General features: G+C 43.3%; 2 protein-coding genes across 2 annotated transcripts; one reads left to right on the top strand and one right to left on the bottom strand.

Annotated features, from left to right (window-relative positions):
- The first annotated feature begins 8,446 nt into the window (after positions 1-8,446).
- LOC113923662 (40S ribosomal protein S14-like) lies at positions 8,447-8,956 on the top strand. The gene has a single exon (XM_035724307.1). The coding sequence runs from the start codon at positions 8,468-8,470 to the stop codon at positions 8,921-8,923; it is 456 nt and encodes a 151-aa protein (XP_035580200.1). The 5' UTR covers positions 8,447-8,467; the 3' UTR covers positions 8,924-8,956.
- A 4,309-nt stretch (positions 8,957-13,265) lies between these two features.
- LOC113923604 (60S ribosomal protein L27a-like) lies at positions 13,266-13,720 on the bottom strand. Its single transcript, XM_035724313.1, has one exon. The coding sequence runs from the start codon at positions 13,710-13,712 to the stop codon at positions 13,266-13,268; it is 447 nt and encodes a 148-aa protein (XP_035580206.1). The 5' UTR covers positions 13,713-13,720.
- Between the last annotated feature and the right edge of the window lie 1,707 nt (positions 13,721-15,427).

A 15,427-nucleotide genomic window follows, 5' to 3' on the forward strand; every position in this document is an offset into this window, starting at 1 on the left:
AATTTATCCTCCCTCTTTGCAAGGTCACTTTAGGCACACTGTCCCTCAACCAAAGATCACTGCTCCTCTCAAAGTGCACAGCCTTCCCCGCCAACCTCTTCTCTCCCATGCCCCTTCAGGTCTAGGGTTGGTAATAGCTCCCTTGCTACCCAGATTATGTTCCTCTGCTATCCCTATAGCTCCTTACACCCTGCCCACACATTTCTAATTAGTTCCTTTGTAGATAAACTCTCCTCAACTTATCATTTGCACGTCTTTTGTTTCTTGTTAGAACCCTGAGTTACGTATTTGTTTATCTTGTTTTTTTTGTGTGTTTTATTTCATAGCCTCTGCTTTGGTTTGCCATGATCCACCAAGCCTCCCATTCTACCCTTCCCTAACATTCTCCGTATTTGCAAATTCCAATATCTAAGTAAGAAAATCTCAGGCAAGTGTCTTACTTTGTTTCAGGCTGTGTGGGAGGTCCCAGGCTAGCTGAAGGACTGGCAGCTCTTAGGACAGTTGCCTGTCTCTGGGGCACACATCTGGGAAGTATGCAAGAGAAAAATAGCATAGTAAAAATTGCCCTGTCCTCAGAAACCATGAGTGAGACGATTTCTCTTAGAAAGTACTTTGAGTATGGGCAGGTACAATATTTAACATAAAAAAATTTAAAGATGAATAAAATATTCTGGTTATTCTTTTTTTTTTTTTTAAGATTTTATTTATTTATTTGACAGAGAGAGAAACAGCGAGAGAGGGAACACAAGCAGGGGGAGTGGGAGAGGGAGAAGCAGGCTTCCCGTGGAGCAGGGAGCCTGACGTGGGGCTCGATCCCAGGTCCCTGGGATCATGACCTGAGCCGAAGGCAGATGCTTAATGACTGAGCCACCCAGGCGCCCCTATTCTGGTTATTCTTAACCATGCTGATATTTTGTAATTTGCTAATATCTACCCTCCTTTGGCCTTACCATATTAAGTTTGCTTGTCCTCATCATTTATAATGACCCAGAGTAATCCAAGATGAGGTTGGTTGAAATCATGGGTCTCAACAGGATAGCATAGGCCTCTAAAGTACCAGAAATAATTCAGGCTTTAAAGCCAAGTAAGCTTGGATCGAAACCTTAAAGTTACAACTTATTTGTTTTATTACTCTAAACTTCCATTTCCTCATCTATAAGGTAAGTATAATTATATCTACCTTATACAGTTGTTATGTAGATTAATGAGAATACATCTAAAGCATAAAACTGTAGATACTCAGTAAATTGTAGTTATTATGATCTCATACACTTGTTTTAATTAAACATTCACAGCATAAACTTGCTTAATTTAGAATCATTTTTAAAAGGAGAGGAGAAGAAAAAAAGCAGATTACTACTCCTTTCCCTATCTTTCCCTGCTTAGCTGCAGGTACCTAAAATATGGCTGTTGTGGGGCACCTGGGTGGCTCAGTCGTTAAGCGTCTGCCTTCGGCTCAGGTCATGATCCCAGGGTCCTGGGATCGAGTCCCACATCCGGCTCCCTGCTCCACGGGAAGCCTGCTTCTCCCCCTCCCACTCCCCCTGCTTGTGTTCCCTCTCTCGCTGTGTCTCTCTGTGTCAAATGAATAAAATCTTTAAAAAAATAAAATAAAATAAAATATGGCTGTTGTGAGTTCAGTTATGCCAACTTCTGGCGTCCGTCCACACCATCCCCAATAACAGATTAGAAATATCATTTCCACCAGCAAATGAGTCTGAAATCAATCTTACTCTGAAAAACATGTCCTCTATGCCTTTTCCTCAACTCTCAATTGTTTTGACCAGTTTGTAGAATTTCTGCTTTGATTGGTGATTTGCATCATTCCCTCCCTTAGGACCAGAATCCTAACTTGAACTTTAGCCTGGCTGTCTGGAGCCCCCCAAAATCTGCTTAGTCTAGCACTTGGCAGTTTCTTCTCCCGGGAGCTGATCCAACCTTTGTATCCCCAGCTGATTGCCAGGGACCTATTTCAAACTGGAAAGACCCCTACTAACCCTACTTCTATTCTTATTTGACCCGAGCCAGTTTGGCAAATAGGTTTCCTATCCGGTAACAGCAATTTACCTGCAGTCGCTCGCTACCTGGAGCATTTTACACCTTACAAAACAAAAAAGTACTGTGGGGCCTTTTCTGGGTGAAGTAAGAAAGAGAACTGTAATTCACAAAGAAAGTCGGCCTTCAGGGCAAGATTGGGAAATGCGGAAGGAAAAGGTGGTGGTGTGTATGCCATGCATTTGCCAACCTTGGCTTAGAGATTCTTGCTGCTTGATCCCCATACTAGATTAGAGTCCTTTTGTGTTAATGCCAGGCATTGAGTTGGAGTTCTTCCACGTACTCTTGAACCTTGTGATTTGGACTGAGGTTACCCTCATGGAGGGGGCCTTTCCAGCAACCAGTTGGCCGTGACTGCCAGTCATTGTTCTTTTCAAGGGCAGGGTAGCCAAGTCTGTATAACTTCTCCGTTTTAGACCTAGGCTGGTGTAACAGCTTCTCACCGTTATAAGCCCTGGGCTATTTTGCTGTCATTTTCTTTTTTAAGATTTTATTTATTCATTTGACAGAGAGAAAGCAAGAGAGGGAACACAAGCACGGGGAGTGAGAGAGGGAGAAGCAGGCTTCCCGCGGAGCAGGGAGCCCGATGTGGGGCTCGATCCCAGGACCCTGGGATCACGACCTGAGCCGAGGGCAGACGCTTAACCAACTGAACCACCCAGGCGCCCCATTTTGCTATCATTTGTGATTCCCCTACACCCCACCTACACCTTTATAAATGGTCTCTCCTCGAGTTATCCTATTTCCAGTGTGCCATCAATTTCCTGTTGGTGCCCTAAGACAAGTATTTACTATGTACCAGGCACTGAGGATACAACAGTAAACAAAAAGATAAAAATTCCCACTTTCTGGAGATTACAATCTAGCCAGCCTCAAAATGTCTTACAGTCAGGGACGCCTGTGTGCCTCAGCTGGTTGAGAGTCAGGGTCTGGGATCCCAGGGTGCTGGGATCAAGTCCCGCATCGGGCTCCCTGCTCAGTGGGAGGCCTGCTTCTCCCTCTGCCTGCTCTGTCTGCCAGTCCCCCTGCTTGCTCTCTCACTCTCTGACAAATAAAATCTTAAAAAAAAAAAAAAAAAAAAAACTGTCTTACAGGCAAGTCTGCCTAAGTTATAGCCCTGCCGTTCTGAAGTTTATCTGCCTGTCTTGTCATTAGTCACAATTAAGGAAATGCACACCTGTGCTTGCAGGCATATTTTTGTGTAAACCCCTAAAATAAGGACCTCAGAAAATCCCAAGGGTAGGTGATGAGGGAGCAGAAGGCCAGCTGAGGACAAAGCACAAGCTGACAGCCAGCAACCTCCCCCCACCCCACTCCTGGGTGGGACATGTGTGACATTCCTCCAGGAAACTTCCAACTCTCTCTCTCTCTTTTTTTAAGATGTTATTTATTTATATGAGAGAGAGAGAGACAGGCAGAGGGAGAAGGAGAAGCAGCCTCCCCGGTGAGCAGAGAGCCTGATGCCGGACTCAATCCCAGGGTCATGACCTGAGCTGAAGGCAGCCGCTTAACTGACTGAGCCACCCAGGCGGCCCTTCTTCCAACTATCTTAATGTTAATGTTGTGCTAGAGGGAAAAACAACCTTATCTTGATAATAGCAAGGTCTCCAGTATCCTGAGGGTCTTCTTTAGTATATGAAAGTCCTTTTGGGCACCTCCCTTTTTCTTTATCTCCCCCAATCCCATAGTATATAATCAGCCATTCCTCACAACCCCAGGGCAGCAGCTCTTTCTGCCCAGGGGTCCCGTCCCTATGCTTTAATAAAACCACTTTTTTGCATCAAAAAGATCAGCTCCGGACCTCACCAACCTTCAGAAACTGCATCAGTAGGGATTCTCAGGCATCCTGAAATCTCTCATGTGTTGCCTTCATTTATTCAACAAGTATTTATTAAGAGCCTAAGTGCTCAATATATGTTAGTTGCCCTACTGTGTTAAAGGTATCATGCTATTGGGCGCCTGGGTGGCTCAGTTGGTTAAGCGACTGCCTTTGGCTCAGGTCATGATCCTGGAGTCCTGGGATCGAGTCCCGCATCCGGCTCCCTGCTCAGCGGGGAGTCTGCTTCTCCCTCTGACCCTCTTCCCTCTCGTGCTCTCTATCTCTCATTCTCTCTCAAATAAATAAATAAAATCTTTAAAAAAAAAAAAGGTATCATGCTATAACCTGAGAGGTAGCGGGAGGGTAAGAAAAAGAAAGGCACAAAGATGGGAAGGACAGGCTGTGTGAGAAATAGACTCCTCAACCATCGCCACACAATATAAAAGGGCTGTAACAGGGGTTTGTGAGAGGGGCTATGAGGGCATAGAGAAGAGAATGAGCTAATTCATTTTGGGGATTGGGAGAGGCTTCTCTGAGGTGATGTTTGATCTGAGCTTGGGTGGATAAGCAAACACTTTTCCAGAACGGGGGAAATGGAGTGATGTTTAGGAAAAGGAAAGAAGTTATGAGAAGTTCTGAAGGTGTGTCAGAACATAGTTTGCTCTGCAAGGTAGAATACCATGTTGGGGATGGTGGCAAGGAATGGGACTGGAAAAGGTATGCAGGGTCCAGATTTTGAAGGAGGATAGTATTTGAAGAGTTTGGAGTTTATTTTAGCAAGTAACAGGAAACTCTTCAAAGAATTTTAAACAGAGAAGTGAAAAAAGTAAGATTATGTTTTAGAAAGAAAATGGGGAGAGCAGTGGTTGTGGAAAAAGATGAAAACCATGGAGAACACACAGACTTTTATTGTAACAGTATAGGAGGAAAATGATGAGGGCCTACATTAAAACCATGGCAATGAGAATGGACAGATAGGGAGTAAACTTCCTGGATAATTAGGAGGTGGAATCAAAAGGTTCAAATGATTTATTACATGTGGATAAAGATGGAAAGGGAAAAGACTAAAATGATGCAAAATAGATGGAAGACTAGTCACTAATTTGGTAAAACAGAGAAAGAGAAATTGAAATCTGTCTCGTCAAAGGAGAAACCAACAAGCAGCAAGCTGATTGTTGCAGAAACTGAAAAACATCAGTAACTGAAGGTACCGGGTGTGTTAGAAGCTGAGGAGTGAGCTGAAAACAGGTAAGTTGATAGTCTAATATACAAAGAATGTTGGGCCCACAGGTCCCTTCTGTCCTCTGGCAGGGTCAGTGAGCATCCCTTCTCTAGCAACCTGCTGTTGAACTGAACTAGAAAGGCCTTGAGGTCAGAGACATTAGGCAAAGTAGACAGCAGGGATGAGACATAAAACTTGAAAAGGAGATTGAGTTTCCGAAATCCTGAGACTGCCCCTCAACTCCTGGCATGTTTGCACCCAGTCAGAGGGGGAAGGGAGGAGGAAGAAGAAAAGAGATCCAGGGAAGAGAAATCCAGTACAGAAGAACCTTGAAAAGAATCTCAAGGAAAGGGCGCCTGGGTGGCTCAGTTGGTTAAGCGACTGCCTTCGGCTCAGGTCATGATCCTGGAGTCCCGGGATCGAGTCCCGCATTGGGCTCCCTGCTCGGCAGGGAGTCTGCTCCTCCCTCTGACCCTCTTCCCTCTCGTGCTCTCTATCTCTCATTCTTTCTCTCTCAAATAAATAAATAAAATCTTTAAAAAAAAAAAAAGAATCTCAAGGAAAAAAGTGAATGAAGGTACATCTCTGGATGACAATTAGCAGGCAACACCAAATCCAAACTGGAGCAGAAGGTTCTAGAAGAAATGCCTCCAGGAAAGAAAAACAAACTGAAGCAGACAGAGACATACTGAAAAATGAAAATGGCACTTTCTTCCTACGATCTTCCTCTCAAAAACATAAAACCCCAGTCTAACCATGAGAAGGCTATCAGACAAATCCTGATTGAGTGACATTCTACAAAAATACTCAACCAGCACACCTCAAAACTGTCAAGGTCATCAGAAACATGGATGTTTGAAAAACAGTCAGACTTAGATGTAAGGAGACATAACTGCAGAATAGAACGTGGGCGGGGCGCCTGGCTGGCTTAGTTGGTGGAGTATATGACTCTTGATCCTGGAGTTGTGAGTTCAAGCCTCAAGTTGGGTGTAGAGATTACCTAAAAATAAAATCTTTAATAAAAATAGAATGTGGGGGGCGTCTGGGTGGCTCAGTTGGTTAAGCGACTGCCTTCGGCTCAGGTCATGATCCCGGAGTCCCGGGGTCGAGTCCCACATCAGGCTCCCTGCTCAGCAAGGAGCCTGCTTCTCCCTCTGACCCTCCCCCCTCTCATGTACTCTCTCTCTCTCATTCTCGCTCTCTCAAATAAATAAATAAATCTTCAAAAAAAATAGAATGTGGGATCATAGAACAGGAATAGGAGACTGGGTAATAACTAAAGAAATCTGAATTAAGTATGAACTCTAGCTCATTGGTTCATTAACTGTAACAAATATACCCCACTAATATAAAAATGTTACTGGTAGGGGAAACCTGGTGTGGGCTATAGAATAACCCTCTCTTCTATCCTTATAATTTTCCTATAAATCTAAAACCCTTATAAGTGGGGCGCCTGCGTGGCTCAGTTGTTAAGCGTCTGCCTTCGGCTCAGGTCATGATCCCAGGGTTCTGGGATCAAGGCCTGCATCAGGCTCCCTGCTCAGCGGGAAGCCTGCTTCTCCCTCTCCCACTCCCCTGCTTGTGTTTCCTCTCTCTCTGTCTCTCTCTCTGTCAAATAAATAAACAAAATCTTTAAAAAAATAAAAAATAAAAAAATAATAAAACCCTTTTTCTTAAACATTTTTTTAAAGATTTTATTTATTTATTTGAGAGAGAGAGAGAACGAGAGATAGCACGAGAGGGAAGAGGGTCAGAGGGAGAAGCAGACTCCCTGCTGAGCAGGGAGCCCGATACGGGACTCGATCCCGGGACTCCAGGATCATGACCTGAGCCGAAGGCAGTCGCTTAACCAACTGAGCCACCCAGGTGCCCAAAATAATAAAACCCTTATAAGTCTGTTTGGTTTTTAAAGAATGAACTTCAGGAGTGGGAGACAATCATTAACTTCAGGCAAGCCAGGAAATTATACAGGAAAGGAAACATTCTCATAGTAAACCTCATGGCTCAGCAGTGATAATATTTATATAATCCTAATAATGGAAACAGTAATTATTGACTTAAGAAAACATCAGGATATCATTAAGTTTAGAGTTGAGAAAAAAGAGAGGTAAAAGTGTGGGTGTAAAAGATTTCCACAACTTCATCTTCCATAGAAAGAGGTCAGTCAGGATGCCTGGATGGCTCAGTCGATTAAGCGTCTGCCTTTGGCTCAGGTCATGATCCCAGGGTCCTGGGATCAAGTCCCAATCGGATTCCTTGCTCAGGGGGGAGCCTGCTTCTCCCTCTCCCTCTGCCTGCTACTCCCCCTGCTTATGCTCTCTCTCTCTCTCTGACAAATAAATAAATAAATCTTAAAAAAAAAAAAGAGGTCAGTCAATAATGTCTGGAATAGAAAATTCAAGAAATAACAGCCTGAAGATATAATTTACAAACATGGATGGAGGAAAGTGTCAGTAGAAATAGATTGTAAAAGTTGAAAATGGCTGCCTCTTTGTACCAAGCTGCAGAGAAAGTGTTGGGAGGGGAGGGAGAGTGTTCCACCATTTATTGTTAAAATCATTTTAGCATAATTGGCTTTTAAATCTAGGCAGTGTATTATCTTCACTTGATAAAAAGAAAAATAAAAGATTAAAAAAAGAATGGAAAATATTTAGCTTGAAATAGGCAGAGAATGCTATTTCTTTGACTCTAATAGTTAACCCTATGGTAGTTAATAAAAGGGAGCAAATGAGATGTCCATCAAAAAAATGGAAATTAAATTGCTCTCTGGGAGAACACAAATAATGTGTAATTATGGGTTAAAGCAGAGACATTTATCTAAAAGATACAGAATACTTGATGTCTTGACTTAATGTGCTAATGTGGTTGAGGATTCCATCAAAATGGGGATCAGTCAGCTACAGGAGTCTAGAACACAGAAACTTCCAGAGACAGACAATGGAAGGGCCCCTCTAAAGCCTGACCAAATGCTACAGGTGCTCTGTAGCAGGTGTGATATTCTGGAAACGATGTATAAACATTTGAAATATTTAATGAACATCTTTTTCTGATTCTGTGTTCTCCCAGCAACCTTGTAATTCTATTTGCTTCCCATATAAAGTCCCGAAAGGAAGAGAAAGCACACAAGCCTAAAGACACAAGGGTTAGGGCGCCTGGGTGGCTCAGATGGTTAAGCATCTGCCTTCAGCTCAGGTCATGATCCCAGGGTCCTGGGATCGAGTCCCACATCGGGCTCCCTGCTCCTTGGGAGCCTGCTTCTCCCTCTGCCTCTCTCTCTCTCTCTCTCTGTCTCTCATGAATAAATAAATAACATTTAAAAAAAAAAAGACACCTCTTTTTCCAGTAGCGGAGTCTGGAGAAGACACGCAGAAATGGCACCTCTCAAGGGGAAGGAAAAGAAGGAAGAACAGGTCATCAGCCTTGGACCTCAGGTAGCTGAAGGAGAGAATGTGTTTGGTGTCTGCCACATCTTTGCATCCTTCAATGACACTTTTGTCCATGTCACCGATCTTTCTGGCAAGGAAACCATCTGTCGCGTGACTGGTGGAATGAAGGTGAAGGCTGACGGAGATCGGTCCTCTCCCTATGCTGCCATGTTGGCTGCCCAGGATGTAGCCCAGGGGTGCAAGGAGCTGGGTATCACTGCCCTCCACATCAAACTACGAGCCACAGGAGGAAATAGAACCAAGACCCCTGGACCTGGGGCCCAATCAGCCCTCAGAGCCCTTGCCCGCTCAGGAATGAAGATCGGGCGGATTGAGGATGTCACCCCCATCCCCTCCGATAGCACCCGCAGGAAGGGGGGCCGCCGTGGTCGCCGTCTGTGAACAGGATTCCTCAAATTACTGTTTTCTGTTAATAAATTGGCTTTGTGTGAGCTAAAAAAAAAAAAAAAAGACACAAGGGTTAGTCCTCTTGGCAGTTACACTTTTTATTGTAAAATAAACCATCCAGCACTTGTATTTTATATTATTAGTCTCTATGAACTAGGTTAATGTCAGCCAACCTTCTCAGAGTCTTGGCACAACTTTGTGCCTGACATCTCAGGCCTCTCGGTCTTCAAGACTGAGGGCCAGATATTGGTTTGTGAATTCACCCAGATGGTGCCCACCTATAGGGGTCAGTCAGCCAGCATTGCCTTGGCAATACCCTGACCTCTCTAGTATCACCTGCTCCTTTAAACTTCCTCACCTATATGAAGGGATATATTAATAATGTGACACAGGACATACAAATCATTGTTCTAAAACTAAATGATCTTAGTCTTTTATTTTTCCAATTCTGATACTAAGATTTCTTTCTTTTTTTTAATTTGAGAGAGAGCATGAGCAGGGTGGAAGTGGGGGTGGGGAGGAGCAGACTCCCTACTGAGCAGGGAGCTTGACGCGGGGCTTGATCCCAGAGCCCTGCAATCATGACCTGAGCCGAAGGCAGATGCTTAACTGAGTCACCCAGGCGCCCCACGAATGGACAAATCTGACATGATCTGTTGTGAATCGGTGCTTACTTACACCCTCATAGGTTGAGAATTTGAACCCCATAAGTACTGACAATGATATTAAGGACAACTCACTGTCCATTACATCTGGGCAGGACAAATACCACAGTCTACTTGCAATTTCTTATAAAGCTTGCTATCATAAAGACAGGTTCATGACTGGGAGAGGCATCAAGTTTGCTGTTACCTTCTTGTGATGAAGGATAATTGGGAAGGCAGGCCGGCAGGGACAAGGGGGCCCCCTGCCCTAAGAGGAAACCACCCTTAAAAGGATTTTACACCTTACAAGCCCTCTACTCTTTCCATATGATAGGTGACAAAAACCGGATTGGATGACAGGCTGACAGGCACAGGGAGTGTTAGTCAGATTAAAACGGTCTGCCAAAAAGCTCATAAAAACCCCTAGACTTAGAAACTCTGGGGGCAACCCTCTCAGGTTCCCTCCCTCTTTGGGAACTTTGTACCATTGCTCAATAAACCTTCTTTGCTGCCCACCACTCTGTCTGATCTACCTCTTCATTCTTCGAAGCGGTGTGACCAAGAACCGCGGGCACTGACGGAGAAAGAAGTCCTGCAACACTTGAACTTTTTATGGTCCAGGCCTTGCCACTGGAAGAGTAATATACAGATCAGCGGCATTTGCAGCACTTCAAAGCCTGTTAGAAATGCAGAATCTCAAGCCCTATCCTAGTCTTACTGAATTTGAATTTACATTATAGCAAGGTCTCCAGGTGAAGCAAATGTATTGTAACATTTGAGAAGCGCTGATCCGAGGTGTGTTTTTCAAGCTGTCGGTACAGCCCTTTAATGGCTCATGAAATCAATTTAGTAGTTCTGCCACTCTAACTGGGGCCCAAGGGTGCAAGAGCTCCTAACTTCAGAAGTCCCAAACAGGGGCACCTGGGTGGCTCAAATGGTTAAGCGTTTGCCTTCAGCTCAGGTCATGATCTCCAAGTCCTGGGATCCAGCCCCATGTCGGGCTCCCAGCCAGTGGGGAGCCTGCTTCTCCCTCTCCCTCTGCCTCTCCCCCTGCTTGTGCTCTCTCTCTCTCTCAAATGAATAAATAAAATCCTTAAAAAAAAAAGTCAGTCCCAAACAGACCAGGTTTGGCCACTTGCCACTGACAAAACCCAAAGGCAGAGGACAGAAATAAGTAGGGGTGAAACAAGAAAGGAATTTATTTCAGTGAGGCCACCACCAGGAAGACAGTGGAGGACATCTCAAAGGCTGCCTCTTAAGGGCTGAAAAGACCTCTAGGTTTATATGAGGAAAATGTGGGACAAAGGTCAGTGGGTACTTGCAGGTGGGCAGTGAAGGTCCCGTTGATCATCGTCTTGGGGTCAGTCACTCGGGGTCTTGCTGGCTCAGGGCAGCTGTTATTGCTAGAGGGAGTAGTTTCCATAACTGAGTTAAGAGATAAACTGAAAAGAAGAACTCAATTAGAAAGTACAGGCTGAGGTCAAAATGGAGGTGGTTGGGAGTCCTTCCATCTCCAGTATTTTAAAAATGAAATAGAACAGAGAATATTAGAGTGTATTACATGTGTAAGGGTATTGTTTTATGAAACTCTTGTTTTAGTTACAAATATGTTTATATTGAGTCCTCATGTAAATAGTGGTCCTGGTCAACAAAGGTTAAAAGCCTCTCGGTTAGAGCACTGTTTCTCTAAATGTTGTCTATACTGGAATCCCCAAAAGTATATAAAATTTAGGCCCCCATTGAGGAAGGAACAGGAATGTCTTAAACAAGTTCTCCCAGGTAATTCCGATTCTAATTCACAGTGAATTTGAGACTCACTAGTCAGACAGTAATTCTCAGTCTTTAGTGTGCATTAGAATCACCTGGAGAGCTTGATAAACCACAGGGTGCTAGGCCCCACCCAGAGTTTCTAATTCAATAAATCTGGGGTGTGGCCCAAGGATTTTAGTTCTAACAAATTCCAAGGTGATGTTGATGCTCTAGTTTAGCAACCACTGGCCCAGGATCATGAAATTATAACTGTGAAGGGCTTAGAATCAGGATATTTGCTTCAAGCTGAATTATTTCTCTAATTTATGACTAAACCCATCAACTCAACAAACATTCTCATTAGTTTCTGTATATACCATTCCAGCATCATCAGATAGCAAAAGGGCCTTTCTTGATTGTTTCATGGAGGACCCTATTGAAGACGTATAGCTTTTTACTGTTCTAAGAATCATGGTTCTAACCAGCCAAAGCATATACAGACAGCTTTTGCCAGTTTCTACTTTCTCTGGAGCTTACCTTGTACAGCATTCAGATTTGCACTCAGACAGGAATGGGAGTAAAGTTCAGAATTTGTGAACTTTTCTATTCACAGATAATGTTAGTACTACTCAAGACATGGTCCTTCGATGGGCAGCTTCCCTCTCCCCTAAGTGCTCATCAGAAATGCAAATTTCCACAGAAGACCCCAGACCTACAGAACCAGAATCTCTGGGGTTAAGACTAGTTATCTTTTTTTTTTTTTAAGATTTTTATTTATTCATTTGCGGGAGAGACAGAGAGAGAAGAAGCAGGGGGAAAGGCAGAGGGAGAGGGAGAAGCAGACTCCCTGCTTAACAAGGAGCCCGATGCGGGACTCGATCCCAGGACCCCGGGATCATGACCTGAGCCGAAGGCAGACACTTAACCATCTGAGCCACCCAGGCGCCCAAGACTAGTTATCTTTATTTTTTTAAAGATTTTATTTATTTATTTGACAGAGAGAGACACAGTGAGAGAGGGAACACAAGCAGGGGGAGTGGGAGAGGGAGAAGCAGGCTTCCTGCTGAGCAGGGAGCCTGATGTGGGGCTCGATCCTAGGACCCTGGGATCATGACCTGAGCCAAAGGCAGACGCCTAACAACTGAGCCACCCAGGCGCCCCGAGACTAGTTATCTTTAGACTACCTTTAACAAGCTCTCCAGGTGGTTCTTATGCACCGTCAAGTGTGAGATGCACTAACACTAGATCACTTGCAGCTGCTAGAATCCACTGTTAAACTGTTGTATCTGTGTATCACCACACCTAGATTCAACGGTGTTCCTGGGGGACCCACCAGCAATATCAACTTTGGGGATCTGACCCTGGTTTTTCTGACACAATGGCCAACACAGGGTAGGTAGCCAATAAATATTAGCCAATTATACTCTAGAGGAAGCTGTGGGACCCCATTTTGTACCATGAGTTTGTGAAATCTGGATTAAAAAATGACCTCTTCAGTGTTTTCTCATGAAAACTTTCTTCTAGTGTGTGGTATTGAGTAAACTGAAACTATTTTCAGCTTTTATCAATTAACATTTTGGTAGTGTACTTCAGAGTGATGTTATTTGAGTTAAAGTAGTTTTAAGTACATTAAATGGATCTTTTACACCACATCACCGTGAACACATTGGGGAGACGTGCTTTTCTGGAAAACTCAAGGTGCTAGATCCCTGATTCAAAGAGGAACATTTCTGTTTCTTCATTCTAGTTTATTTTCATTTAAAATCTTTTAGGTTAAGTTTAAGCTTTTTAAAATAAGTTAGTTTTTTGAAAATTGAGACATTACTAATACTGTAGGAATTGGTGAGGCCTTGACTTAAAACTTTCTTTGTACTGTGATTTCCTTTTGGGTGTATTTTTTTTTTTCACTTGTTAGCATTTAATGAACGCCCTCAAATGTGGCTTCAGGCTACTAGAACGCAGGTGCCCCCGACACCCTTAATCTTATCCTCTGCTCTTCTACTGAAGAATTTGGCCTTCACGATGACAGGCTGTTTTGGGAGTTTTCCCTTTCCCAAAACTTTGTAGTAGCCCGATCGCACCACATCAATGATAGGAGCAGCTCCAGTCTTGTTTTTGGCAGCATTTACCCGTGTCTGCTCACTGACCAAAGTCCACAGTTTATCAAGGTTGACAGTTGGGCAGAAGCTCTGGTTCCTTTTTAAGTGGTAATGTCTCATACTAACTTTTCCAAAGTATCCTCGGTGATATTTGTCGAAGTTGATCCTGTGGTGATGCATGCCACCAGCATTACCCCAGCCTCCTGGGTGCTTCCGGTGCTTGCCGATGCGGCCGTGGCCGTGGCTCACGTGGCCCCGAATTTTCCGGGTCTTCCTCAGTCTGGATGGCATGTCGGCAGCTCAGACGGAAAAGGCTCCTTTTGGGTGTATTTTGCTAAGTGAAACTTGTTAAGTTTTTTTGTTAAATAAATTTTTTTCTTAAAATAAAGATTTTTTCACAATAAAAAAACCCTTCCTATATTTTTTGGAAATGTTCAAGTACATACACTTCAAGGGGTTCCCAAAGCAAGTTACACATCTGCCTATTTATATCTCCTGAAGCTTATCACCAGAATTTTCCCTGCTCCTTTCCTGATTCAGTGATTTCTTTTTTTTAAATATTTTATTTATTTATTTGACAGAGAGAGACACAGCGAGAGAGGGAACACTAGCAGGGGGAGTGGGAGAGGGAGAAGCAGGCCTCCCACCCAGCAGTGAGCCCAATGTGGGGCTCAATCCGAGGACCCTGGGATCATGACCTGAGCCGAAGGCAGACGCTAACGACTGAGCCACCCAGGCGCCCCTGATTCAGTGATTTTTTTTTTTTTAAACCTTCCAATATATGCATAGAAGTTAAGTATCATTATTAAACTGAAGGTTATGGGTAGTGAATTTTAAAACAAGTTTTAAAATTCAGAAGTCAGAGACCTACATCAGATGTATGTAGGCTGTTCAAAACATACGGAAATGTATATCGTGGGTCAGAACCTGTCCTTAGTAACTCACAATCAACTCCTAATGAAGTCAGCTCCATTTGGTGCAATATAATAAAAGAGTTGGTATTGTCAGAAAAATCCTCATTTAAAAAATTTCTCTGAAAATCAATTACTTCTTTTTTTTTTAAAGATTTTATTTATTTATTTGAGAGAGAGAGAGAATGAGAGATAGAGAGCATGAGAGGCAAGAGGTTCAGAGGGAGAAGCAGACTCCCCGCTCAGCAGGGAGCCCGATGTGGGACTCGATCCCGGGACTCCAGGATCATGACCTGAGCCGAAGGCAGTCGATTAACCAACTGAGCCACCCAGGCGCCCCTGAAAATCAATTACTTCTCTAGGATAATTTCCCCCAACAGAGTTTGAAGCTGCTACATCAGCTCAACATACCTAATATCCCCATAAAGCTAACAATATCCAAGACAATCTGGACATTGTGTGTGTGTGTGTATTTACTACTTTTCAATACAAAGGGAGAACAAGTAGTTTTTTTAACCCATAACCATTTTAACTCTTAATTTTTTTTTTAATTTTAAAGAGGAGGAATTAGTAATATTCTTCCTTGTCATTAGTTACCACAATATATATTGATGGGTTTTGCTTTCCGTTTCACATTTGCCACCCAACTGGAGGGTGCAACTTTGTGCAGTGCACACTCAGCAGCTACAAATTGCTTTCTATTTGCAACTCCTTGTCGGTGTACTATATCACCATTAGAGATTTGTCTATTACTGGTGACAGATACATTGCAAAAGGCCCAGAGTAGTTGCAAAGATACAGAAGGCTTAAGAAGTCCCTAATGGCTGTAGCTCTAAAATCTCTAGTGGGAAATTAGGATAGTGGGTTGTGTGATAGTTAAGAATGTGGTTTTGGAGTCAGACAGGCTTAGGTTTCAAATCACAGCTTAAGTATTTATAAACCATGTTACCTTAATCAACTTACATAGATTCTCAGCTTCATTGCTCTCATCTGGAAAATGGGAATAATAGTAAATAAGGTTGTTGTAAGGATTAAATAAGATAAGCATGTAAAGTACTAATACTGCCTGGCATAACAGAAATAAATGTTCAGTAA

This window comes from Zalophus californianus, chromosome 15 (assembly GCF_009762305.2).
Source record: "Zalophus californianus isolate mZalCal1 chromosome 15, mZalCal1.pri.v2, whole genome shotgun sequence".
Taxonomy (NCBI): domain Eukaryota; kingdom Metazoa; phylum Chordata; class Mammalia; order Carnivora; family Otariidae; genus Zalophus; species Zalophus californianus.

Bases quoted from the DNA above. Each gene is read 5' to 3' on its own strand.
- LOC113923662 (XM_035724307.1), top strand. From the start codon at position 8,468: ATGGCACCTCTCAAGGGGAAGGAAAAGAAGGAAGAACAGGTCATCAGC.
- LOC113923604 (XM_035724313.1), bottom strand. From the start codon at position 13,712: ATGCCATCCAGACTGAGGAAGACCCGGAAAATTCGGGGCCACGTGAGC.